Source organism: Astatotilapia calliptera, chromosome 7, assembly GCF_964374335.1.
Source record: "Astatotilapia calliptera chromosome 7, fAstCal68.1, whole genome shotgun sequence".
Classification (NCBI taxonomy): Eukaryota; Metazoa; Chordata; class Actinopteri; order Cichliformes; family Cichlidae; genus Astatotilapia; species Astatotilapia calliptera.
Window position 1 is genome coordinate 42,230,472 of NC_137428.1, and position 21,964 is coordinate 42,252,435.

Consider the following 21,964-nt stretch of genomic DNA (forward strand, 5'->3'; position numbering starts at 1 on the left):
GTCGGTTGGAAGATATTACTGTATTCTATTCATGCAGACTGGAGCAGCCAGGGATCAAACCACCAACCTTGCAATGAGTAAATCACCTGCTCTGTCGTTGGGGCTACAGCCACCCTAAATATGTCAACAATATTTAAAACATTAGTTGAACAAAAATATGAGTATAGTTGCACTACCTGACAGTATTAATGTAATCTTTTATATTGAATTACATTTTTTTTACTACTGTAATTCATTATTATAAGGATATCCTAATAACTCCCTAAAAAGCCTTCGGTTGCATATTTCTCCTGTACTGGCTTCCCTTCATTGCCTTCCTGTTAAATCTAGAATTGAATTTAAAATCCTGCTCCTCACATACAAGGTCTTAAATAAGTAGGCCCCATCTTATCTTATTGACCTTGTAGTACCATATCACCCTATTAGAGCACTTTGCTCTCGCACTGCAGGCTTACTTGTAGTTCCTAGAGCAGGGCTGCCCAATCCCAGTCCTCGAGAGCTACTATCCTGCAGCTTTTAGATGCATCCCTACTCCAACACAGCTGAATCAAATGGTTTGATTACCTCTTCAGCATGCCATCATGTTTGGCAAAGGCCTGATAACAAGCCATTCATTTGATTCAGGTGTGTGGGAACAAGGATGCATCTAAAAGCTGCAGGACGGTAGCTCTCGAGGACCGGGATTGGGCACCCCTGTCCTAGAGTATTTAAAAGTAGAATGGGAGGGAGAGCCTTCAGCTTTCAGGCCCCTCTTCTGTGGAACCAGCTTCCAGTTTGGTTTTGGGAAACGGACACTCTCTACTTTTAATATTAGGCCTAAAACTTTCCTTTTTAGTAAGGCATATAGTCAGGGCTGGACCAGGTGACCCTGAATCCTCCCTTTGTTATGCTGTGTTAGGTCTAGGCTGCTTGGGGATTCCCATGATGCATTCGGTGTTTCTTCTTCAGTCACTTTTTTCACTCACTATGTGTTTATATACCTCTCTGCATTTAATTATTTTTATTAATAATCTCTGGCTCTCTTCCACAGTATGTCTTTGTCCTGTCTTCCTCCACTCACCCCCAGCCAGTCATGGCAGATTGTTGCCCCCTCCCTAAATCCATTTCTGCCAGAGGTTTTTTCCTATTAAAAGGGAGTTTTTACTTCCCACTGTCACCAAAGCGCTTGCTTACAGGGGGTCATATGATTGTTGAGTTTTTCTTTGTATCATTGTAGGGTCTTTACCTTACAATATAAAACAATTTGAGGCAACTGCTGCTGTGATTTGGTGGAACATAAAAAAACTGAATTGAATTGATAGCTCAGAGCGCTTTACAATGTTATAGAAAGAACCTGATAACTCCTTTTGAGCAAACACTTTGTAACCTTTTGGTGAAGTTGGTACCTATTAACTGTGTGAAATCTTCACTCGTTTAGCGCTGTGCTCCAATAAACTTTCAATGATTCCTGACCCTTTAAAAATAAAAGTTGACAACGTTTATACCCAGTCATACACTCAGATGTAGTTCAGAATGAACATTTAACCATCTCTTTCGAGCAGGTTTGATGGTAGTAGTTACTGTATGTGCATTCTTGGTGAGATTAGCTAAACTGGAAGATTTCCTTGAACTGACTTCTCTAGTCTCCGAATGATGGAAATTACTATCTGTGGAGCCATACTAATGAACGTGTTACTTACTGTGAATGAAGGCTAAATTTGGGATGTACTAGTGGTTCTCAAACTTTTTACAATGAATACCACCTCATAAAGTATGTGGCTCTTGAAGTACCAACATTAAAGTACAGTAGTGTATGCCTATTTAGCACCATATACAGCTTACATGAGACAATTTTATTTCTTTTATGAATGTTATTTATTTTAACTGTCATAAACAGGATGTGACAGTGAAAATAATAATAAAAACTGTAATGCATTAAAACATTTAGAACAGGTAGATTATCCGGTCTTTAAGTGAAGACATACAGTATGAATCCCGCTTCCGGGTCAAAGCTAGTCTGTCTTTATCAAGGCTGTTGTGTTTTTAACATGTTTTAATGCTTTGTATCTTGTTCTGTTTAATCTCAGTAAGACCCTAAAAATGAGGCAGTGATTACTGTCGGACTCTCTTGGTTTTTATTACCACTGTTCATTTTAAAGCTCAGTTTTTAAAACCTTACAATGTAACTAAAGCCCAGCCCATGCAGCAGTATATTAATGAATAATCTTGTATTGTGGATGGATTATCTCAGTTGTTCTCCTGACTGAAGCTTGATTCATTTACATCATCCCAACATGCGATTGCATTTGTCCTTAACCATCGGGAACCCTTGTGTTAGCTTTTATCGAGTGGCAAAGTTAGCGTTCATCCTCCAGCTTCACTGTGCTAATGTGTTTATATCAGGGGTCGACAACCTGCGGCTCCGGAGCCGCCTGTGGCTCTTTAGTCCTTATAGTGCGGCTCCGCGTGGTTTGGGAAAGTAGATTAGTAATAAACAAGTATTTAGTTGAAGTGTATTTTATTTATGTTCTTTTTTTAACTTGTAGTTCTAAATTGGAAGATTATTGTGATATTGAAATATAAAAATAAAATTATATTTTATTATTTTTTCATTGCTCAAAATAAGCGTCACACTCGCGGAAGCCAGTGTACCTGCCAAAATGCCGTGCATTTATCGAGACTTTCAACCCCAGGTAGGCCAATTGTGGGTCTTCGGATCCACATTATGTCAGCAGCTGTTCTCCACCGTGAACTATGTTAAAAACAAACACCGCTCATGCCTCACAGATGACAGCTTACAGTCCTGCTGTTCAGGGGGTTCGGAGGTTCGGGAGCAGAAATTCCATTGTACCACGGCAGACCTGACGATGTTTGCATGAACACGCTTTTCAGCATCTCTTTATTGACCACTTTTCACACATGGTTGCTGACGCATAGAGCCGGCTGTAGCTTTCAAAATGTGTTAATTACATAAATAAAATGTAATTTTCTCTGTAGCACTTCATGGATTTCATAAGCAACACACCTTAGTTGTTCACACAAAGAATAAAGGTAAAAAACAGTATATACAGTGTTATCTTCATTTTATATGTCAAAAAGTATTTGCGGCTCCCAGTGTTTTCTTTTGCATGGAAACTGGGTCCAAATGGCTCTTTGGGTCTTAAAGGTTGCTGACCCCTGGTTTATATTATACTAACCATAGCTGTGTAGCTAGCCATCACGTAGCACATCATTATATACCAGCTAGTCCAACTTCAGTAACCCTACAACATCACTTTAGTTTCCTGTCTTCATTTATGTCGGAAGTGATAGCAGAGCTGTACATTTTAACTTTTTAGAAATCCCTCAATCAGAACATGGTATATTAATTAATCTTAAAAAAGTTTTTGGGTGGGCTCCCTCTAGTGGTACGTGTTTGAGAACCACTGTTCTAGTTAATATAATTCTTTGTGTACTTCTCAGTTATTCTTTCAACTGCTCCTTTGAAGGATCATCTCAATCATCTGCCTCAATCTCACCCAATGCTTAGCACCCTCTTTTGTTATACCAGTCCTGTGCATGTCCTCCTTCACTCATGAATCTTCTCATTTGTTTTTTACTTTTCCCTGGCATCTCCATATTCAGCATCCTTTATGTATTGTGGCAGTAAGGACGGACCGCACCACCATAGTTCACACTTTTGACACACTTTAATCCTTGGTTGATGTTTCAACATACCTGCAGCTTTTCAGCTGCCAGCCATACATACACAATAACAACAACAAACTCAGGACCCAGTTAATTCTTTTTATGCAGGGAGGTGTGATTGCTGATGACGCTCCCTTGCGTCGGCTTCCCCTGCCGCCGCGCCACAAACCACACCTGCCACATACCCTCATTGCTCGACTGAGGCCAGGGAGGTCCGGCTGAATCTACTCCTTGCCAGTGGCCAATGGACCAGTGGCAGGGATGAATGGGATCTGGGAGTTGATCACGTATCCAGCGGCGGCACAGCAGGCACAACCCATGGCTCATGGGCAGCTTGCCAGGTGTCTGGTGCAGTAGGCGTGACATGAGACAGGGCTCACAGGTGGTTTGGCAGTTGTCGGTCCATCCGGTGCACTAATCTCCGGCTCGGCCAGAGCACGTCCCACCGGCGTGACAACTTCTGGCGAAGGCGTGGCAGGTTCCTCCTACATGCACTACACGCTGACCTCCGGAATGGCGTGGGGGTCGCCTCCATTCCCCATGCAGTCAAAGGACCCTGATGAGGCCGGCGGCGTTGTTGGCCAGGAACCAACTGGTCCTGCAGCTGTCAAGCTGTTCAAGTTGGCTTAAGGGTGAGTGCTGTACACCACATCCTGATTAAGTTCCGGATGAAGGCTCTTAGGGTGCTGTTGATCTTGTACAGTTCCAGGCATTTCAGGATCCAGGTGTGGGGCATCAAGTCAAAGGCCTTCTATTAGACAATCCAGGCAGTGCACACATTGGTCAATCTGGTCTTGCAGTCTTGAGCGACTGCTCTGTCTACCAGTAGCTGGTGTTTTGCTCCTCTGCCAATTCCTTTTATGTGCTCCGCTCATGTATTGAATCCCGTTCCTGTTCATCTTAGCTGCTATGATGCCTGATAGGAGCTTCCATGTGGTACTGAGGCAGTTTATTCGCCGGTAGTTGGATGGGACTGTTCCCTTCTGGGATAAGGAGTGTCCAGCCTTCAGTTAGGTATTACGATTGTCTCTCGTCGACTAGCATCTGGTTCAGTGGTGCTGCCAGATGCTCATGGAATGCAGTCAGCTTCTTCAGCCAGTAAGCGTGAATCATGTCAGGGCCTAAGGTTGTCCAACCCCAACTCTTCATACTGGAGACCCATTCTTGGATGTCTGTGATGGTTATGCATTTCATCCTTCCCATATGCTCTTCCAGTATTGATCCATCTCTAGCTTTGATGGTGCTTTTCTCATACTGTTCCCCTGCCACTGGGAGTATACCTTAGATGGTTACATGGAGTAGAGCTGGCTTACCCTCTTGCCTTCTATCTCTCTGGTATACCTCTTCAAGTGGCTGGCCAGTGCTGTGAGTCTTTTCTTGGCAGTTTCCAAGGCTAGAAGTATGAGCAGCTTGCTGTACTTCTTAGGCAACTTCTTTATTGCACCTTTCTATGGTCTCATCCTCCATGAGGATACTGTTACTTGTGGCTGTTCACCTTGAAGACAAGCATGTCACTAAGCACTGCTGCCAAGCCCACCTCAGACATGAGCAAGAGACATAAATATGAAGCCATACCAACTCGAATGGTGCCCAGATTAACAAGGTTGACATCAAGTGTTGAGGAACCAGGACACCCTGATGAGAAGTGTGCTAATAGAACAAGATGGCATCGGTGAGCAAGACATGAAAATGAGGCACTTTTGGAATGCTACTATGTAACCATCAGCGCAAGGGGCTACATTAATAGGATGGGAGCGCTGGGGGCAGTGACTCTCAAAATAGGCAAGTCAATCTTCACAGAACAGAGCTCAACTTATTACAGGTGGTTTTTTTTTTTAGACTTCTCCTTTCAGGCGCATGAGCATTTTGGATAAACTAGTCTTTGGTGGAAGGCTTGTCTCTGCTTATCTTCTCCATGGGTATGTCATCTGGACTAACTGCCTTCCAATTTCATTCTCTTCACAGCTGCCCTCAGTTCCTATTTACTAATCCTTCATGATTTGCTGTTTTCCATTGGTTCTTTTCTCTCTCTGTTTATTTCATAACCTTGTTAAAAGTACTCCTTCCAACTTCTCAACATATTCTTTTCAGTTGTTAGTACATTTCCATTTATTTTAATAACCCGGATCTGTTGCATATTCTTTCCAGCTCATTCTCTTTGACTAACAAATTGATAATGTCAGGGAGGTTAAAGTTGGACCCAGAAGGCAGACCTGGAGATGGTGAGATTATTTTTTATTAAGGATGTGGCAAGCTTGGCAAATGTGAAACTGGGAAGAGGGAGCCTCAACTGAGGGGAAAAAGTCAGATTCAGTTCTGCTTGTAGTTGCAAACAAATGAATTTTGAATGTGTGTGAATGTTAGATTGAAAACACTTACATAAGAAAAGCCTGGAAAAAATTCTTGAGAATGGGTGAATGAGGGAAGATGTATAAAGCCGCTTTCAGTGCTCAGTTAAAGTAGAAAAGTGCCATATAAGAACCAGTCCATTTACCAATCAGGTATGTGTCTCTGTGCACTGTACCTTGTAAAGTCTATGAATATAGCTTGCTACCAAAGCTAGTTAGCATTAGCTGGTAACTTCGAGACTTGAGCGTAGAATTCTAAGTGTTCACTTTTGGTTATAAAAACCCCCCCAAAAATGTCAGCATCAAAAATATTATCATAAGGATTTGTAATGTGTAGGTAATAGTCATTATGTCAATCTTTTATTTCCAGAAAGTGGGTTTATACACTATTCTGCATTTAATCATTTGTTATTATTAATCAGTGGCTCTCTTCCACATCATGTCTTTGTCCTGACTTCCTCCCATAACTCCCAACTTATTGTGGCAGATGGCCGTCCCTCCCGAGCCTGGTTCTGCTGGAGGTTTATTCCTGTTAAAAGGAAGTTTTTCCTTCCTACTGTCACGAAAGCACTTGCTCATAGGGGGTCATATGATTGTTAGGGCAATTGTTTTTGTGATTTGACATGAACTGAATTGAACTGAACTAAAGTGAATATTAATTCTGCATAATATTTCTCTAAAAGGATGTAAACTGTATGGAGTACTGCACATGTAAATTTTTGCCTAATTCCTCATTAAGAATAATTTAGAATACTTTGTAACCTGACTGCTTGAAAAAAAAAAAATCACAATATCAAAAATGTCACTAGGGTTGCCATAGAAACTGAACACATGCTTGGTTAACCTTTTAGCTGTTTAAAATGCTGAGGGTAGCTTGGGTAGTGGCATGAAATGTACAGCTATGGTGAATCTGGGACCAAGGATGACTTGAGCTAACTGGCAGATGGTTGTGTTCCTGACTTACTGCTTGCACATAATGGAAAAATCTTAAATGGACTGGTTCTTACATATAGCTTTACTACTCTGAGCACTCAAAGCGCTTTACACAACTTGCCTCATTCACCACTGACACAAGCACTTTTTTCTGTCCTCGTTCTATGTAAGTGCTTTCTATCTAACATTCATAGTGTGTGACTCACAGCCATCAAAAAGGAAGTTGGGGTTAATATCTTGCCCAAGGATATTTGGCATGCAGACTAGAGAAGATGGGGATCACAAACCACCAACTTTCCGATTAGTAGGTGACCTGCTCTACCACCTGAACTAAAGCCACCACAGGACATACTCCAAAGTTGGCTGTCAACATGAATGCTTCAGGAGCAACATTATGTGACCTGTTCTAGGGTGGGGGGCGGGGGACCTGCGCCCAGGTCTGGATTTGTTCTTGCTGTAAAAGTGACCAAAGCTTTATGTGTGTGTGGAAAAACGCTCCCCTAAGTGATTTCCAGAAATTAGTACTCAGACCCCAGGGTGTCTGCACACCAAATCACCTGCAGCAGAAGACACAAAAACACACACAGTCTGCCCAGATCCTGACAGCCAGATGCCATCATTTGATTTCAGCACATAAAGATGTAGCTTTGCTTTTTTTTAAGATTTAAAATTAAACTTTTCTTTTAGTTTGTGGATATCAGCTGTGTCACTGATAGCACACAAACTGAGATATCAAGTAGAAACAGGAAACAATATTACAGGCAGTTCGTGAACATTGGCCCAAAATACTCTTATAATTTTCAGTCCTCTCAGAAATTCAGCTTGAGTTAATGTTGCATTAAATCTGCCATTAATTATGTGTGAGGAAGCGGACACTTTTTAAACCTCGAGAGATGCGGTGGAATGTCTAACTTCACCCAAGCTTTTCCATCAGTGACTCTATGAAGTCTGGGTACTTGCGCATATAGGCACAAACAACATTAGGGACCCATTTCCTGACCCGGAGGCGCAGGGAAACAGCCCACCAAGGAAAACCCCAATGTGCATGTAGCGTACAAGTATACCTACCCCTGCCTGCCCCCTCTCACCTAGGGCAAATCCTGAGTTTAACAGAGTCCAACACCTCTCCAGGAAACTGGTTGCAGACTGTGTACTGTGGTGAGCCTGACTATAGCTAGTTGGTTAAGGCACCAGGTGATCCTGTCTCAGGCAGGGAGACGTGGATTCCTTAAATTTTTCCACTATTATTTTTTTTCCCTGTCAGAATCGCTCTTTGTCCTCTCTCACCCAGGAACAATTTTAGTGTTCTGTAAGCAATAATATATGATCTTAAAGCAGTATACCTACACTGTACATGCTGACCTTGTATCAAACTTCCACATAGACTAAACCTGTGTTCTGTTTATATTTATTCTTTACTGTCAAACTATTAAACACCACTGAGCGTGCAGCTGAGAGAATAAAAACTAAAACTGTCCTTTAAACATTAATTTAATGAAATCTTTGATTAAAATCTATCAGATGTCTGAATGATAGCATTGTCACATTGATAAGGCAGTTAACTTAGTCTGTATTTTTGTTGGCTTTCTTTCCAGGCTTCAGATAGACTAAACTTGATTAATATAGTAGCTGTTTTCCAGTCTTACTGACCAAACCCCTTAAAGTGCAAACTTTTAATGCTATGTTACTCTACAGTGCTTTTCTCTTTACCTCTCACACTCAGCTGCTTGGTCTCTGGCAGTTACCTTGCTGGTCGTATTACTTGTTTAACCTCTTCAGATTTTTCCCCATAGTATAGTTTCATCTTCCTTTGTAAAATCAGTCACTCTAATGCCAGTACATTTATTCATAATTGTGATTAGTCATTTCTGCTAACGTCACCCATTTTATGTGAATGTACAAGGGAAACCCTGGGGAAACTTAGTGAGTTGATAGCTAGCTTCATGTGACCGCTTGCCACTGTTAGGGTAAGTGAATCCAGATTGACTAATGATACCATGGGTATGCTGAACCAACTTTGTGGTACAGGCCTCAAGTAACATGTCAGTAATTGTGAGAAGAATCACTAAAACTAATAAATTCAGTGTGTAAACTCTTCTTGTTTTTTTCTTGTAGACCTTCTATTGGGTCTGTTTGGCTGAGCTGCTGTCATTTCAGCTTCACTTTGCTGTTGATAGGCATACGCAAGCATATCTACAGGTTACAGAAACTAAACAGTAGTGCTTAAATACCAGCCATGTCTTGCCTTTGTTTTGGATTCCCAGTGAGACAAAGACAGTGATATTTTTGATGAAGAATATGTAGAGCATACAATTCTACATATGCCATGTAAATCTGCATGATGAAGTGACTACTCTTGTCTGGTGGGGTCAGAAGAATTCTTGGATTAAAAAATGGCCTAACTGGCCAAAAAGAAGTCAGCAAGACCCTGAGGTAAAAAATCCTTAGCATTTTACTCTCAGCTTTCCATCTGTAGTAAGGTGATGAAAAGCCAAGCTGTTCGCTACTTCAGAGCTGCCACACTGCTTTGACTCCTCATGGGTCATGTCATCCCTCAGAGGGGGTGGCGGACGTTGGCGCTCTGACATGGAGATAGGCAGCCACGGCTGATGGAGCTAACAAGGCAGTCGGCTCGTTAGCTGCTAATTGAGCTGTTAGTGCCAAGACTGGAGTGTGCCATCTGTTTGTCACAGAGGAACATCTTGTCGCTTAACGCCTGCCGACAAGACCCTCTCTCTCTCCTTCCGTGGTGCGATATTAATAGCTCAAGTCCACAGACGGAAAGAAAAATGAAGAAATTGAAGAAGTGACAAACAAACTGAGAGTTTGGGTGGGTGGGTTGGGGGTGAGGGGGCTCTGTCAGGTCCAGTTAAACCTGACAAGAAACAGCATGTCACTTAGACTCTAAATAAAAAAAACTGGAAGTAGTTTTCATTTCAAATCCTTAAATGATCTTTCAAGCAGATTTTTTTTAAGTCAACATAAATAATTTCTTGCATCTTCTTTTGGAAAGATGTAAAAAAAAAAAAAACCCTCTTTTTTGTGGTTTATGAATTGAATGGTGTTCATAGTGAATTTTCAAATTCAACCAATACTTTTAGGAGGCTCACTGTGAGTAGTAGTGGAGTAGAAGTTGCCCATTCTCACATCTAGATATTGCCAGCTCTGCTGAGGTACCGAGAGTTTGCAATGACCTCCAGGCTGGCCAGAGAGCAGCCAGTGATCTTCTGGGCTGTGTTGATGACCCTTTGCAGTACTTTCCTGTCCGCAGCTGAGCACCCTGCATACCATGTTGTTATGCCGTACGTTAGGATGCTCTCTATGGTGGCTCTGTAAAATGTCACCAGCAGCCTCTCCTCCAGGTTGTTCCTCCTGAGCACTCTCAGAAAGTGGAGATGTTGCTGGGCCTTTTTTACCACTGCCGTGGTATTTGCAGTCCAGGAGAGGTCATCAGAGATCTGCACGCCCAGAAACCTCATGGAGCGTACCCTCTCCACACAGTTCCCGTGAATGTAAAGTGGGGCCGGGTCTGCTCTGCCCTTCCTGAAGTCCAAGATAAGTTCTTTAGTTTTCATGGTGTTCAGTTGGAGGTTGTTAACTGAACACCACTCAGTCAGTCTGTTAACCTCATCTCTGTAGTCCGACTCATCCCCCCTTGAGATGGTGTTTGAGAGATGGGTAGGGGAGCAGTCATGCAAGCGGCCGTCGTTATTGTCGTATTTGTCGGACTAAGATGCTCTTAAATCTGGGAGTAATCTGGGTAACTCCATATGCTTCAGGTCAAACGAACACTGCAGCATCACTGAGAGTTAAAAACTGTCTAAATTCTTTCATCTTTAATAAAACGATCAGCATTGCTGCTTTAGCAGGTGTAACTATGAAGTTTAACTTCCAGGCATCCATGAAAACAAAATTTATTACATTTAACGGAGTTAGAAGTTAGCAGGAAGCTAGCGGGAGTTAGCTCGCTAGTTTTGCTAGTTACCTAAGCATGATATTGCATGTTCTGACTGAGAGATTTCTGAAAAAATTCAAACGTACAGCTCTGCTATCACTTCCAACATAAATGAAGAGAGGAAACTAAATAGCAGTGACGTTTGTAGGGTTACTGAAGTTGGGCTAGCTGGTATATAATGATGTGCTACGTGATCGCTAGCGACACAGCTATGTTAGCATAACATAAACAGTGAAGCTGGAGGACGAACACTAACACTTTTCCACTTATAAAAGTTAACGTTAAGGTTCTTCATGGTTAGAGACAAATGCAATCGCATGGCAGGATGCTGTAAACGGACCAAACTTCAGTCAGGAGAACAACTGAGATAATCCATCCACAATACGAGGTTAGTCATTAATATACTGCAACAACATGGGAATAGAGCCGCTGCCAGAGAATTCAACATTAATGAATCAATGGTACAGAAGTGGAGGAAGCAAGAAGAATGAGTTTAATAAAGTTTGATTTATCTGACTGCTTTGTTTCACTTAATGTGCCTTATAATCCCGTGCACCTTATGGTCCGAAAAATACGTACTGCACACTGCAGTTTAATGTTGCAAAGCACCTCTTTTTAACTTCAGTGGATATTATACATGGTTATGCTCAGGATATGTCAGCCCATTTCTACTGGAAATGCCTTTTGGTTAAACTTTCAGCAAGGAATTTGCATTTGCACTGTTAAATTTTTATATAGCTTTAATACACATAAAAAACAACTGCTTGTTTAAGTGAAAATAAATGGAAGGTTGTCTTTTTGCGCTAGTAATGTTGTGGAGTTGTATTTTGTCTCGCATCAATTATATATCGTTATATTATTATATATATATATATCGTTATCGCAAATTTTCAAATATATATCGTGATAAATATTTATGGCCATATCGCCCTGCTCTATTTGGAAAGACCATTCATTTCTGCCTTTTCTCATTTTACTTGATTTTTCTTTCAATATCAGTCACGTCTTAACACTGAATGTCAGCATAAATCTTTGCCTCTTTCGGCTTAATCACAACAATATGCAAATACGCAAACTCTACACAGACTGGAACCTTTTTTTTTAAATGAACAAATGAACATTGAAAAAAGTATTCTTCCCAAGTGAGTTACAGAATCATCAAGGCACGAATGCTATTTATTCTTAATTCACAAAAGATTCAGTGTATTTCAACCAGTGATCTCTCGCCTAGTTTTTCAAAGAGTCTTTGAAATCAAAGTATAAAGTCATGACATTTCTGTAACATTTTGTATCCTAAAGTGGCTGAGCTGGAAGAAAAACTATTTCACAGAAGCACAATCAAACAAAAGAACAACCTTCACTTTACAATTTCATGTATTTGAATTTTAGACAATATCACTTTATTTTATTAAAAGAAACATTTGATCTACCCACTGTCATTTTGCTATACAAACGGACTCTTTTGACTTTCAAATGACAGGTAATCCAGTACAGACGCAACCTGTGTTGAAGGTGAAACTGTTTCTCTCCTGGTTGTCTTCTCTCCTGAGTTGCTTGTTGCCTGGTGAAGAGGTGTGTGTGTGTGTGTGTGTGTGTGTGTGTGTGTGTGTGTGTGTGTGTGTGTGTGTGTGTGTTTTGGGGGGGGGACTGTCAGCTCACTAGAGGCGCTAATTTGTTAATGTTCCTTCTGTTAGGAATCCTAATTACTGTTGTAAGCTTCATGCCTAATTTAGTGATTATGTGCGAGATGACTGAGCTAATGAACATCTCAAGATGTTCCAGTTGTTCCACACCTTTTTCCTGCTTTTTATCTTTTTAAATTCTAGCAGAGAATTAATAATAGAAGAGTTAACCTTTGGACTGGTTCTTAATTGTAGTATTTTTGAGTTTGTAGTGCCTGATTGTGGCATTTTGTTTTGCATCTCCCACAGTTACAGGAATTTGTGAAGAGGATGTTCAGCCATGTCTAAACTTTGGAACAAACTGTGTTTTCTCTCAAGTCCTAGGTTTATCTTTTTTAAAACAATAAAATCATTCACATAAATTATCTTTTATTAGTCATGCATTTTGGCTATAAGGATCCCAACACTCATATGTTTGATAAACAAAGAATATTTACAAAAATGTAACATGAATTTATTGTTTTACGATTGAAAAGCACTGAAATGATAATAAAGTCTATAGATTAATTTAAAAAGTTTTATAAAGGGAGGTGCAAGGAGGAAAAATAAAACTAATGCATTGTTCTATGCTGATAGTAAGGCATGGACAGGTTTGTGAAAAACTGCAGGTAAACCTGAAGTAGCAGAGGCATCAGATGAGTCCTCATCAGACACCACAACTGCCCCCCCCGTCTTGATTTTGAAAATCGTTTCAATATAATTTTAAACTATACTTTAAACTTTATCTAGCGGATGTTAAGTTTGATAAGATGAGTGGCTTGAAAGAAATGTTTAATCTGTGGAAGTTCTCCAAAAAAGAAGGCAAAATTAGTCTAAATAACCCGTACACGTCACTAAGGTCTGACGCTTTATTAGCCAATCTTTGTTGGTTTGTTTTAACTTATCTGTCTGGTGTGCATGTATTTTATCTTTAGGGCTGGTTCAGTCCTGGTCAGGTGTTTGTCCTGGATGAGTACTGTGCTCGGTATGGTGTTCGAGGCTGCCACCGCCATCTGAGCTACCTGAAGGAGCTGATGGATTATTCGGAGAACAATGCTCTCGTCGACCCAATGCTGCTACACTACAGCTATGCCTTCTGCGCCTCCCACGTCCACGGAAACAGGTAGTTAGGAATCATTAGAGTAACTGCACTCCACAGGCATGGAGATCTTTGTCTCATTTCTACAGAATGAAAAGGTCTAAATAAGAGCATAGATGGTAACAAATGTTGATCACTTAACATCCACTCGCTTGGTGGCAAATCACTTAGTGCTATTGTTAGGGCTAGGTTTTATTTTATCCACATGGTAAATAAGCATAGTTTAGGAAACTAGAAGATGTTAACTTTAAAATCAAATCTCTAACATACATTTTAGCTTACAGTTCTTCAAGATTTCCATTTGGGAATTTCAGATATGTCAAATATTTATATGGAATAGATAATTCCATGTAAAGTAGTCTGGTGCTTGCTAAAATGTTAGGTTTTGGGACTGCAGGGATTAAAGTATACCAATGCCAGCACTGTGTGTGGGTAGCAAACTCGAGCTGCACATCCACCCCTAACACCCTTTGTGAACTTTTGTGTGTGTGTTTTATGATATCACAATGTTTATCTTTGCTCCTGATGAACCAGAGTCACAATTCCTTATGGTTGTTAGAGAGCTTCAGTAGTTGAATATAAACAAAAATCCTTTTTTTTTCTCTTAATTGTTTGCTAAAATCACAGACGCTGCTGTTTTTTCCTCTACGTATTGTTAAAGGCACCTCAGTTTTGGTCATTTTTATTCATGTTTCTGTATTTATCCCTTATTCTTTTATATTGGCTTTATTTCTGCTTCTTTTACTTTTTAATTTCCTAATTATAAAAATTGTATTCCCGTTTAATTAGACCTTTCTATATTAGCTTTTGTAAGGCACTTTGTGACTCTTATCTCTGAAAAACTATATAAACATATATTTCACGACTTCTTAAAGCAGTCGTACTCTTTTGCTTTGCACTAATCTTTCTTCTTGTTCTTTCACATAGTCCTTTTAGGGTTCACCACAGTGGATCAGCTGCCTCCATCTCACCCTAGCATTCAGTTCAGTCCTACTTAATTGCATTCATAAATATTCTCAGTGGTTTTCCACTTTTCATTCTCTTCATAGCTGCCCTTACTTTCACCTTACTTACCCTCTTCGTCCTGTTTTTTTCTCCATCAATCCTGCTCTCTCTCTTATTCTCTTCATTCATCTCCCCCATCAAAGTACTCCTTCCATCTTCTCAGCACAGTCTCTTCTCTTGTTAGTACAGTTCCATCTTTACTCCTTTCTTTATGTTCGACCTTATGCTCAACTCAATAAACAGCTTGTCTACTTTCTTCATCTCTTCGACTATCCCACTTTAGCTTTGCTTTGTCTTCTATCCTCCGTCCACAGCATACACTACATATCTTCTTGGCAGTTTCCCTCACTACCACAGCCATTTCTGTTCTTTTTGCAAAATTCATCTGCCTCCACATTCCTCACCTTAACACCATACCAACCCAAGACCTAATCATCACCTGTGTTCGCTTCACCTACATGTCCACTGAAGTCTGTCCAATCATCACTCTTTCCACCAGGAATACTTTCTGCCACTAATCCCACTTGTGGGGCTAATGCGCTGACAACAGTCAACATCACACCTTCAGCTTTACTTCCAGAACACTCTTTATATACTTTTCCTTGTTTCATTTTTGTATAGTAGCTCCACCTCAGTTGTGATTTAACAGTTCTTGTTAACAGCTAGTTTTTCTCTCCTTTATGAATGATAATTTATTCTGAAGGGTCGGCCATTAACCTATTTCTTCTCACAATTTAATTCCAAACTAAAAGTTATTTTCTCATGTCTTATCGTTTTATCGTTTTATTGTTTTAGTGGCTTTTTTCATTTTTATGGCAAATTGAAAACATGTTTGCAGCTTATGTCTCTATTTTAGTGGCTTAAATGACACTATGACTGTGTTTTATTTTTTTAAGTAATGAAAAACAACAAAGCAATTTTGTAAGGTTTGATTTTCCTGCTTTGCAGCCTTTGTGAAGAAACTATAAAACAGTATTATAACTTACAGGATTAAACAGTAGTGTTCAGTTATATGTTAATGCCTTTATAATAACCTTTTAGTCTTAAGAGATGTGAGCAAATATTGCACGTTTTTCACAATTTACAACAATAACAGTGCAAACATCTTCCTGATATGCAGTGTCAGGAAGCTGTACCTTGTCTGCTATGACAGAATCAAATTGGATCCATCTAAATTTGGTGAACATTGTGGGGCTAATGGTTGCATCTTTGGAATAAAGCGGTTTCCTGCATCAAAAAAGCAAAGAAGCAAGTGTCTAAGCTACAGCATCTCTAATCCTCCCAGTTGTAGCTAAGTTCCTCGTGGAAGTGTTTATTTACAGGCCCTGTCCCTTATGATAATGGGAGCCAAAGTGTCACTACACTACACAAATTTTGTAAAATACAACATAATCAATTGTGTCTGACCTTTAAATCAATAACTTGTGCTGTGTGTTTGATAAAACAGTCAAACTTTAGCCGGCTTCAAAAGGAACTCTGAGATGACTTGTTTGAAGGTTTGCGTAAGTTTGATGAGATGGATTTGAATCAGGATCGAGTTTAAAGGAGCATTATCAGAGCCAGCGGGAGTCACCTGTCAGTTGAGATCTCTTCTGCTCAGAGCCATCTACACCGCAGCAACACAGGATGTGACAGCAGCTTTTACCTCCCCCAACCCTTTAAACAACAATCCTCTCCATCTACACAGACGTAAATAGGAGAGGAGGTAGGTGACAAACAGAATCACATGCCACTCGGCCTCATCTCCTTTCTACAAATGTAAGGTGAAGTGGCATCTACACCCAGTGCTCTGCCATGCCGCTCAGCAAGCTCGACTCATGACAACTCTTGTCAACTGACATCATCACTAAAGAGCCAGAGGGTTAGTTGGATCCCGCAGGCAGATGTAGTACTTATTGTTTTCACTTGAGCCAAACTGAAAGCAAACACACAAACTTAAGTCTACAGGGATACATCTCCCCATCACCATCCCCAACCCCAGAGAAGCATTGACAGCAGCCTCGCCTCCATTGCACTTGCTTCATTTAGCAGCAACAATACATCTAAGCCCCGACAAGCTGTCACTCAACACTCTGCCTTGAGTGCTACCAAACCAAACACCGCTTTGTGTTGTGTTTCTCTCAGCTCGGCACATTTTGAGTTTGGCTTCTTGCCAACCTGTGCCCCGTCTGATTTGTTTTCAGCTGTAATTTCATTCAGAGGGTTTGAGTGACATTTGCTGGGAAAATTCAGTTTCTCGTATCATTTGAAAGCTCTTGATGAGCTCTTTGTGAGTATCAGAGAAAATATGTCAGCTTCCAACTCACTGAATTGATTTTAGTAACCACTAAAGACCCCATTTAAAAGAGATTTTTCTGTGCCTTTGTGCTTGCTTTTTTATTTGTTGTAAAGTTTTCATGGAAATGTTACAGAAAGTGCACACAGACAACAAATCTGCTGGCATGGTGCATTCACATTCAACCTTATTGATTGGAAAAAAATCAGTTATTTTGTCTGAGTTGTTTTGAATTAGGCAATGTTTTGACAGTTATGGGAACACTTGACTGGCTTCATACTGCCAAACAGACTTTGGTATCAAACTGCTTTAGTCAAGGACGTTAAAAGTGATATTCATGTAAATGAAAAATAGGAAATATTATTATATTAATTACGCATAAAATTGCAACAAACTCTGAAATATTAAAGTCAGTTTTCGTATTGTTTAGGTTTTAAAGTAAAGCTTTAAAACCTAAACAATGGGGCCTGTTTCACTATTGTCACATATGTAACATAACTTGTGAAATGTTATTCCTTGATAGCTTTGTTTAGACTGTTTAGACTGCATTTGGAATTTTACAGCTTATGTTGCCTCGATGTGGCTTAATCGATCTTCAAATGCGCCCTTCAAAAAATGTCAGGCTGGACATTAAAGAACCAGGAAGTGCAGAGGATTAGTAAGGAGGAAATGAGGACGACAATCAAGAGGATGTAGAGTGGAAAGACACTTGGTTCAGGTTTGGAGGTATGGAAATGTTTAGGAGAAAGGCCGGTGGACTTTTTAACCAGATTGTTTTATACAGTCCTAAAAGTGAGAAGAACACATATGTGTGAATGAGAAGGTGTAGTAAAGATGTAAGTAGAGGTAGTGAAGGTGGACAAGTTTAAGTATCTGGGGTCAATTATCCAAAGCAATGGACAGTGCACAAGAGAGGCGAAGAAGAGAGTGTAGGCAGTGGTTGAAGGCATATATTAGAGGTGATCTTTGACAGAAGGATAGCAGTGAAAGGGAAGGTTGATAAAATAATAGTGAAACATGCCATGATTTACGATTTGGAGACGGTGGCACTAACAAAAAGACGAGAGGCTGACTTGGAAATAGCAGAGCTGAAGATGTTGAAGATTTTTAATGGAAGCAACCAGAATGGAAAGAATTGGTTGACTGAATAGTTGTTAACTTGTGCCTGACCGATCCAGTAACAAAATCTTATTCTTGATGAGCTGCATGTTTGATCTGGCAAAGATTTTACACCAGATGGCCTTCCTGATGCAACCTACCCCGTTTATGTGTACCGCTGTGGCTCAGGACACAGATATCATTAAGAACAGCAACTTGAATAACTGCTGTTACTTACAGGAGTTAGTTTTGAGGGTATTTCCTACCTAAAGTAATTCCTCTAAAGATTTCTCATGCGGGGAGTTTTCTTTACACACAGAGATTTATAGTTTTCCTTTTCCATGAGGTTCTCTGCTGGAAGTACACTGAAAAAAATATGTTGTTGGATTTACTTAATTCAATGGTGGACATTTGTTGCACACAGATGTTTTGCTTCGGCAGCAACTTAAACAATTGAGTTAAATTAACACAATTTATTCATGTTCCATAAACCTGTGCAATTTGTGTTGATAAAATGTGACTTAAACATGTTTTGATGAAGTAATTTGAGCTCTTGGAATATTTTAATCCTTCACAATTTTCTCACGTTATCCCAACACGATTCAATAACTTTTACCCAATACTACTTGGTCACTTAAATACTACATGTTATCTTCAAATTACATTTTGCTATTATATTCTAGTATCAAATACACAATTTTCAAATGGAGGCCTTATAACAGATTGTATTGTTCTCTTCCAAGATGGTTGCTGGCATCCACCAGTAACCTTTCAAAACAAAATGTCTAATTTCACTGCATTGACAGTAGGTAAAGAATTAAACTGACATTACTCCTCCACTGAATCTATATAAATCAACAGTTAAATAATGTCAGTTCTTCCGTGTTCTCTGGAATCAATCACAGTAAAGAAATTAGACTGTTTCTTTTGAAAAATGTTGGGAAAGAACAAATCAAAACATTCTATTTAAGGCCTCTGACCTCAAGATTCAGTTAAACAACAATTATAACTAAACAATTTGAGGTAATGTTAGTTTCCATTAACATTAAATTAGGTTACTGAATTGGCAAACACCTTCCTATTAACACCTCCCATTTTACCCCAATAACTAAAGAAATTAGCACTTGCAGGTCAAAACCTTTATTCAAGAGACGCAAAAATAACATTGATACAGTGACTGTCAAAAATTACAGCACTGATCATACTGTGACATCTTGGTTCAAAACAGCACACTTAGAAATATTCAACGTTCTTTACTTCAACTGAATGAAACTGAAAATACCATTTCACACGACCCATATGGGATATTTAGACTGCATAACTGTTCACGCTACATCTCTTCACTAGTAAAAGAAAGAAAAAATACAAAGAGAAATTTAAAAATGCTGCCAAACAGACAAACAGAACTTGTACAGAGCAAAAGGAAAAACAAACAACAAAAAAAACGGCTCGTCCTCATGGCAGTTGCAGTGTATATAAAAATGAACCCTGCGATCCGTTCCTGGAATTGAGCTTCAAAAATGCAGCAGAACAAGTGTGAGATTTAAATGTCCTCTCACCTAGAGCTGATCAGCTTGCATGCATAACAGTGAGCTTCGTTGCAGGAGCAGTTTTGTCTTAGTTGTGAGCTTTTCTTGAGAGCTGAGTTGCATCCAACTCCATTACCACCCTTTGAATCACCTCAAAAGTGTAGCAGAGTTGTGATGGGTAACTCATGTTGAAGGAATAAAAAAGGTCCAAACAGCATGGCTACTGCAAAGGTCACGTTATCCAGATCTTGAAGAACTACTATACCCTCGATGATGATGCCAACGTCAGAAAAGTCATTGCCTGGTGCACCCTCTGGAGACAGATGTTCATTGTGGTTTTCTCAATCTGTGCAGTGGCCTCAGTCAAGTCCTGGTTAAAAACAAAACATTTCTTTAAGATTCCTTTTTAAACTCATCTCTTTTGAATCTACCAGTTCTAATGTTAGAGTAATTTAAACCAATGCAAGCAACATAGTAAATAGCTATAGCCAAAGAGTGGCCTGCCATGCTGCCATTCATGGTCTAACAGAGTTTCTAAGAGAGGGTGAAAAACATAATAATTTCAAATGCTTTACATTAGTTTTTGTTAGAAAGACACCGGCCCATCAGAAATCCAGGTTATGTCACTCAGAAGATGTTAGAATTTAGACTTTCAGCCCCACAATTTGGTTAGCTGTTGGTCTTTTTTTTTTTTTTTCAAACAAAAGCTAATGTAAATACTGGTGGGATTTTTCTTTGTTCACTAGAATGACAAATTTAAAGTTTTTTCACACTGATGTGACCCCTAATACAGGGGTGGGGCCTCAAGGGCCGGCGGCTGAGTTCACTACCAGGCCTCATGTGAACTTCAAATTATTAAAGAGGACTACTGGTCCTAACCAGTCCAATGAGGATCAAGTGGATAACTAAATGCATTTTTAAATGTTGCAAAGCCACAATCTACTCATAAAACACTCACCATGAACTCCTGCACCAAGATGTTGCAATTGTCTTTCACACAGATGCGGAGCACTTTGATGAGGGACTCCGAGCATTAATGTCATCCTAAAGTATTATAACAAAGAAAACAGAGATTTGTGAACTTTTCAGTAGCACAGAAGAAAATGATCCCAGACAAAAACTCTTGACTTTTTAAACCAGTCAACATGCAACACCAGCATCTACAAAGCAATATCAAAAGTTCCTGTTTGACATCAACTTTATGGATATATAGTTTCCAGAACATTTATTTTTAAAAAAAGATAAATTTTTCTCAGTGGGCCAGTAAATGCATGACGAAAATTATGGCATCCTTTTAGTGGAATCATTACTCACAGGTAATAGTTGACTGTTTCAATGGATGCAGCATAAAAATCTTTTACTGACCTAATGCAATACATATACACTTTGTAGTTAAAGAATTTTAAAGTTCTTACTGTCATAATGGCAGCTACATCCTTTAGCTTTGTGCCCTGTTCCCCCGATCACTTTGCAAACACTTTCAGCAGACTGTCAGAGAGAAACTCAGCTCCGTCAGAAACCTTGACTGTAAAGGCATGGTTGGGATGCACTGGAATGCTGCATTTCATCTGAAATGACATAAAATTATTTTGAAATAACAGCAGGCACTGTGCTTGGTTAATCAGTAATGTTTTGTTGAATAAAAACTGTGTTTCCAGATCTTATGGGATTAAAAAAATCCAAAGATGTTTGTTTCTGATTTGCAACCCAACAACCCACAAGTTACAACCTCATTTCAGTTCAAGTGTGCATTAATGCGAGTCCAGTAATCACCTTTCTGGCAATACATACAGGTATAAGATAAACCTATGGCAGATTTTGGATTTCTCAGTTGTATTAATAGGGTGAGTATGCATGCACCTAATAATTATAAAAAACCTATTATAATTAAGTTACAGAAACGAAAATAGAATATACTTTCTTACCATAACACCTTGAACCCACAATCCATCAGCTGACTCCTGGTGAAATGCAGAATAGAGGTCGTCTCTCAATGTGCAGCAAAAAAAAACAAAAACAAAAAGAAAAGGACAGCAGGTGAGGGCAGGAGGGGTAGGGATGTAAGCTAGCATAATGCCGCTGATGATATTAGCTAAAGCTGTTCAATGTCCAAAATCTCACTAACACCACGGTGCAGTAAATACACAATGTAACTGAAGAGTCAGTTGGCAAATCTATTCACACAGAAAACCAAATTATGTTATGAGTGCCTCGTAATTAGGTTTAATGTGATATTACGGCTCTTGTGCCAAAGACAAATTCAAATGAAAAAGCGCCAATTCTTTGACAACAGATAAAACAGCAAATAAGCTAACGGCTCTTTTTTAGCATGTTACATGGCGACACTCTAGACGTTTAACTACATTTGGCTGAAATATGGTAAAAATTAATTCAA

At 39.6% G+C, this 21,964-nt stretch overlaps 1 protein-coding gene and 1 long non-coding RNA gene across 5 annotated transcripts in view; one reads left to right on the top strand and one right to left on the bottom strand.

Annotated features, from left to right (window-relative positions):
* cadps2 (Ca++-dependent secretion activator 2) overlaps window positions 1-21,964 on the top strand; it is a 191,182-nt gene that overhangs the window by 81,558 nt on the left and 87,660 nt on the right. For all 4 annotated transcript variants that reach the window (XM_026174892.2, XM_026174893.2, XM_026174894.2 and 1 more), the window contains exon 13: window positions 13,499-13,686. In XM_026174892.2, the coding sequence (XP_026030677.2) occupies window positions 13,499-13,686 (188 nt within the window). The remainder of the gene's footprint in view (window positions 1-13,498; window positions 13,687-21,964) is intronic.
* Window positions 19,165-20,867, bottom strand: LOC145429740 (uncharacterized). The gene is made up of 2 exons (XR_013910029.1): window positions 20,528-20,867; window positions 19,165-19,939 (listed from the first exon to the last, which is right to left on the bottom strand). It is a non-coding gene; the product is annotated as an uncharacterized LOC145429740 (long non-coding RNA).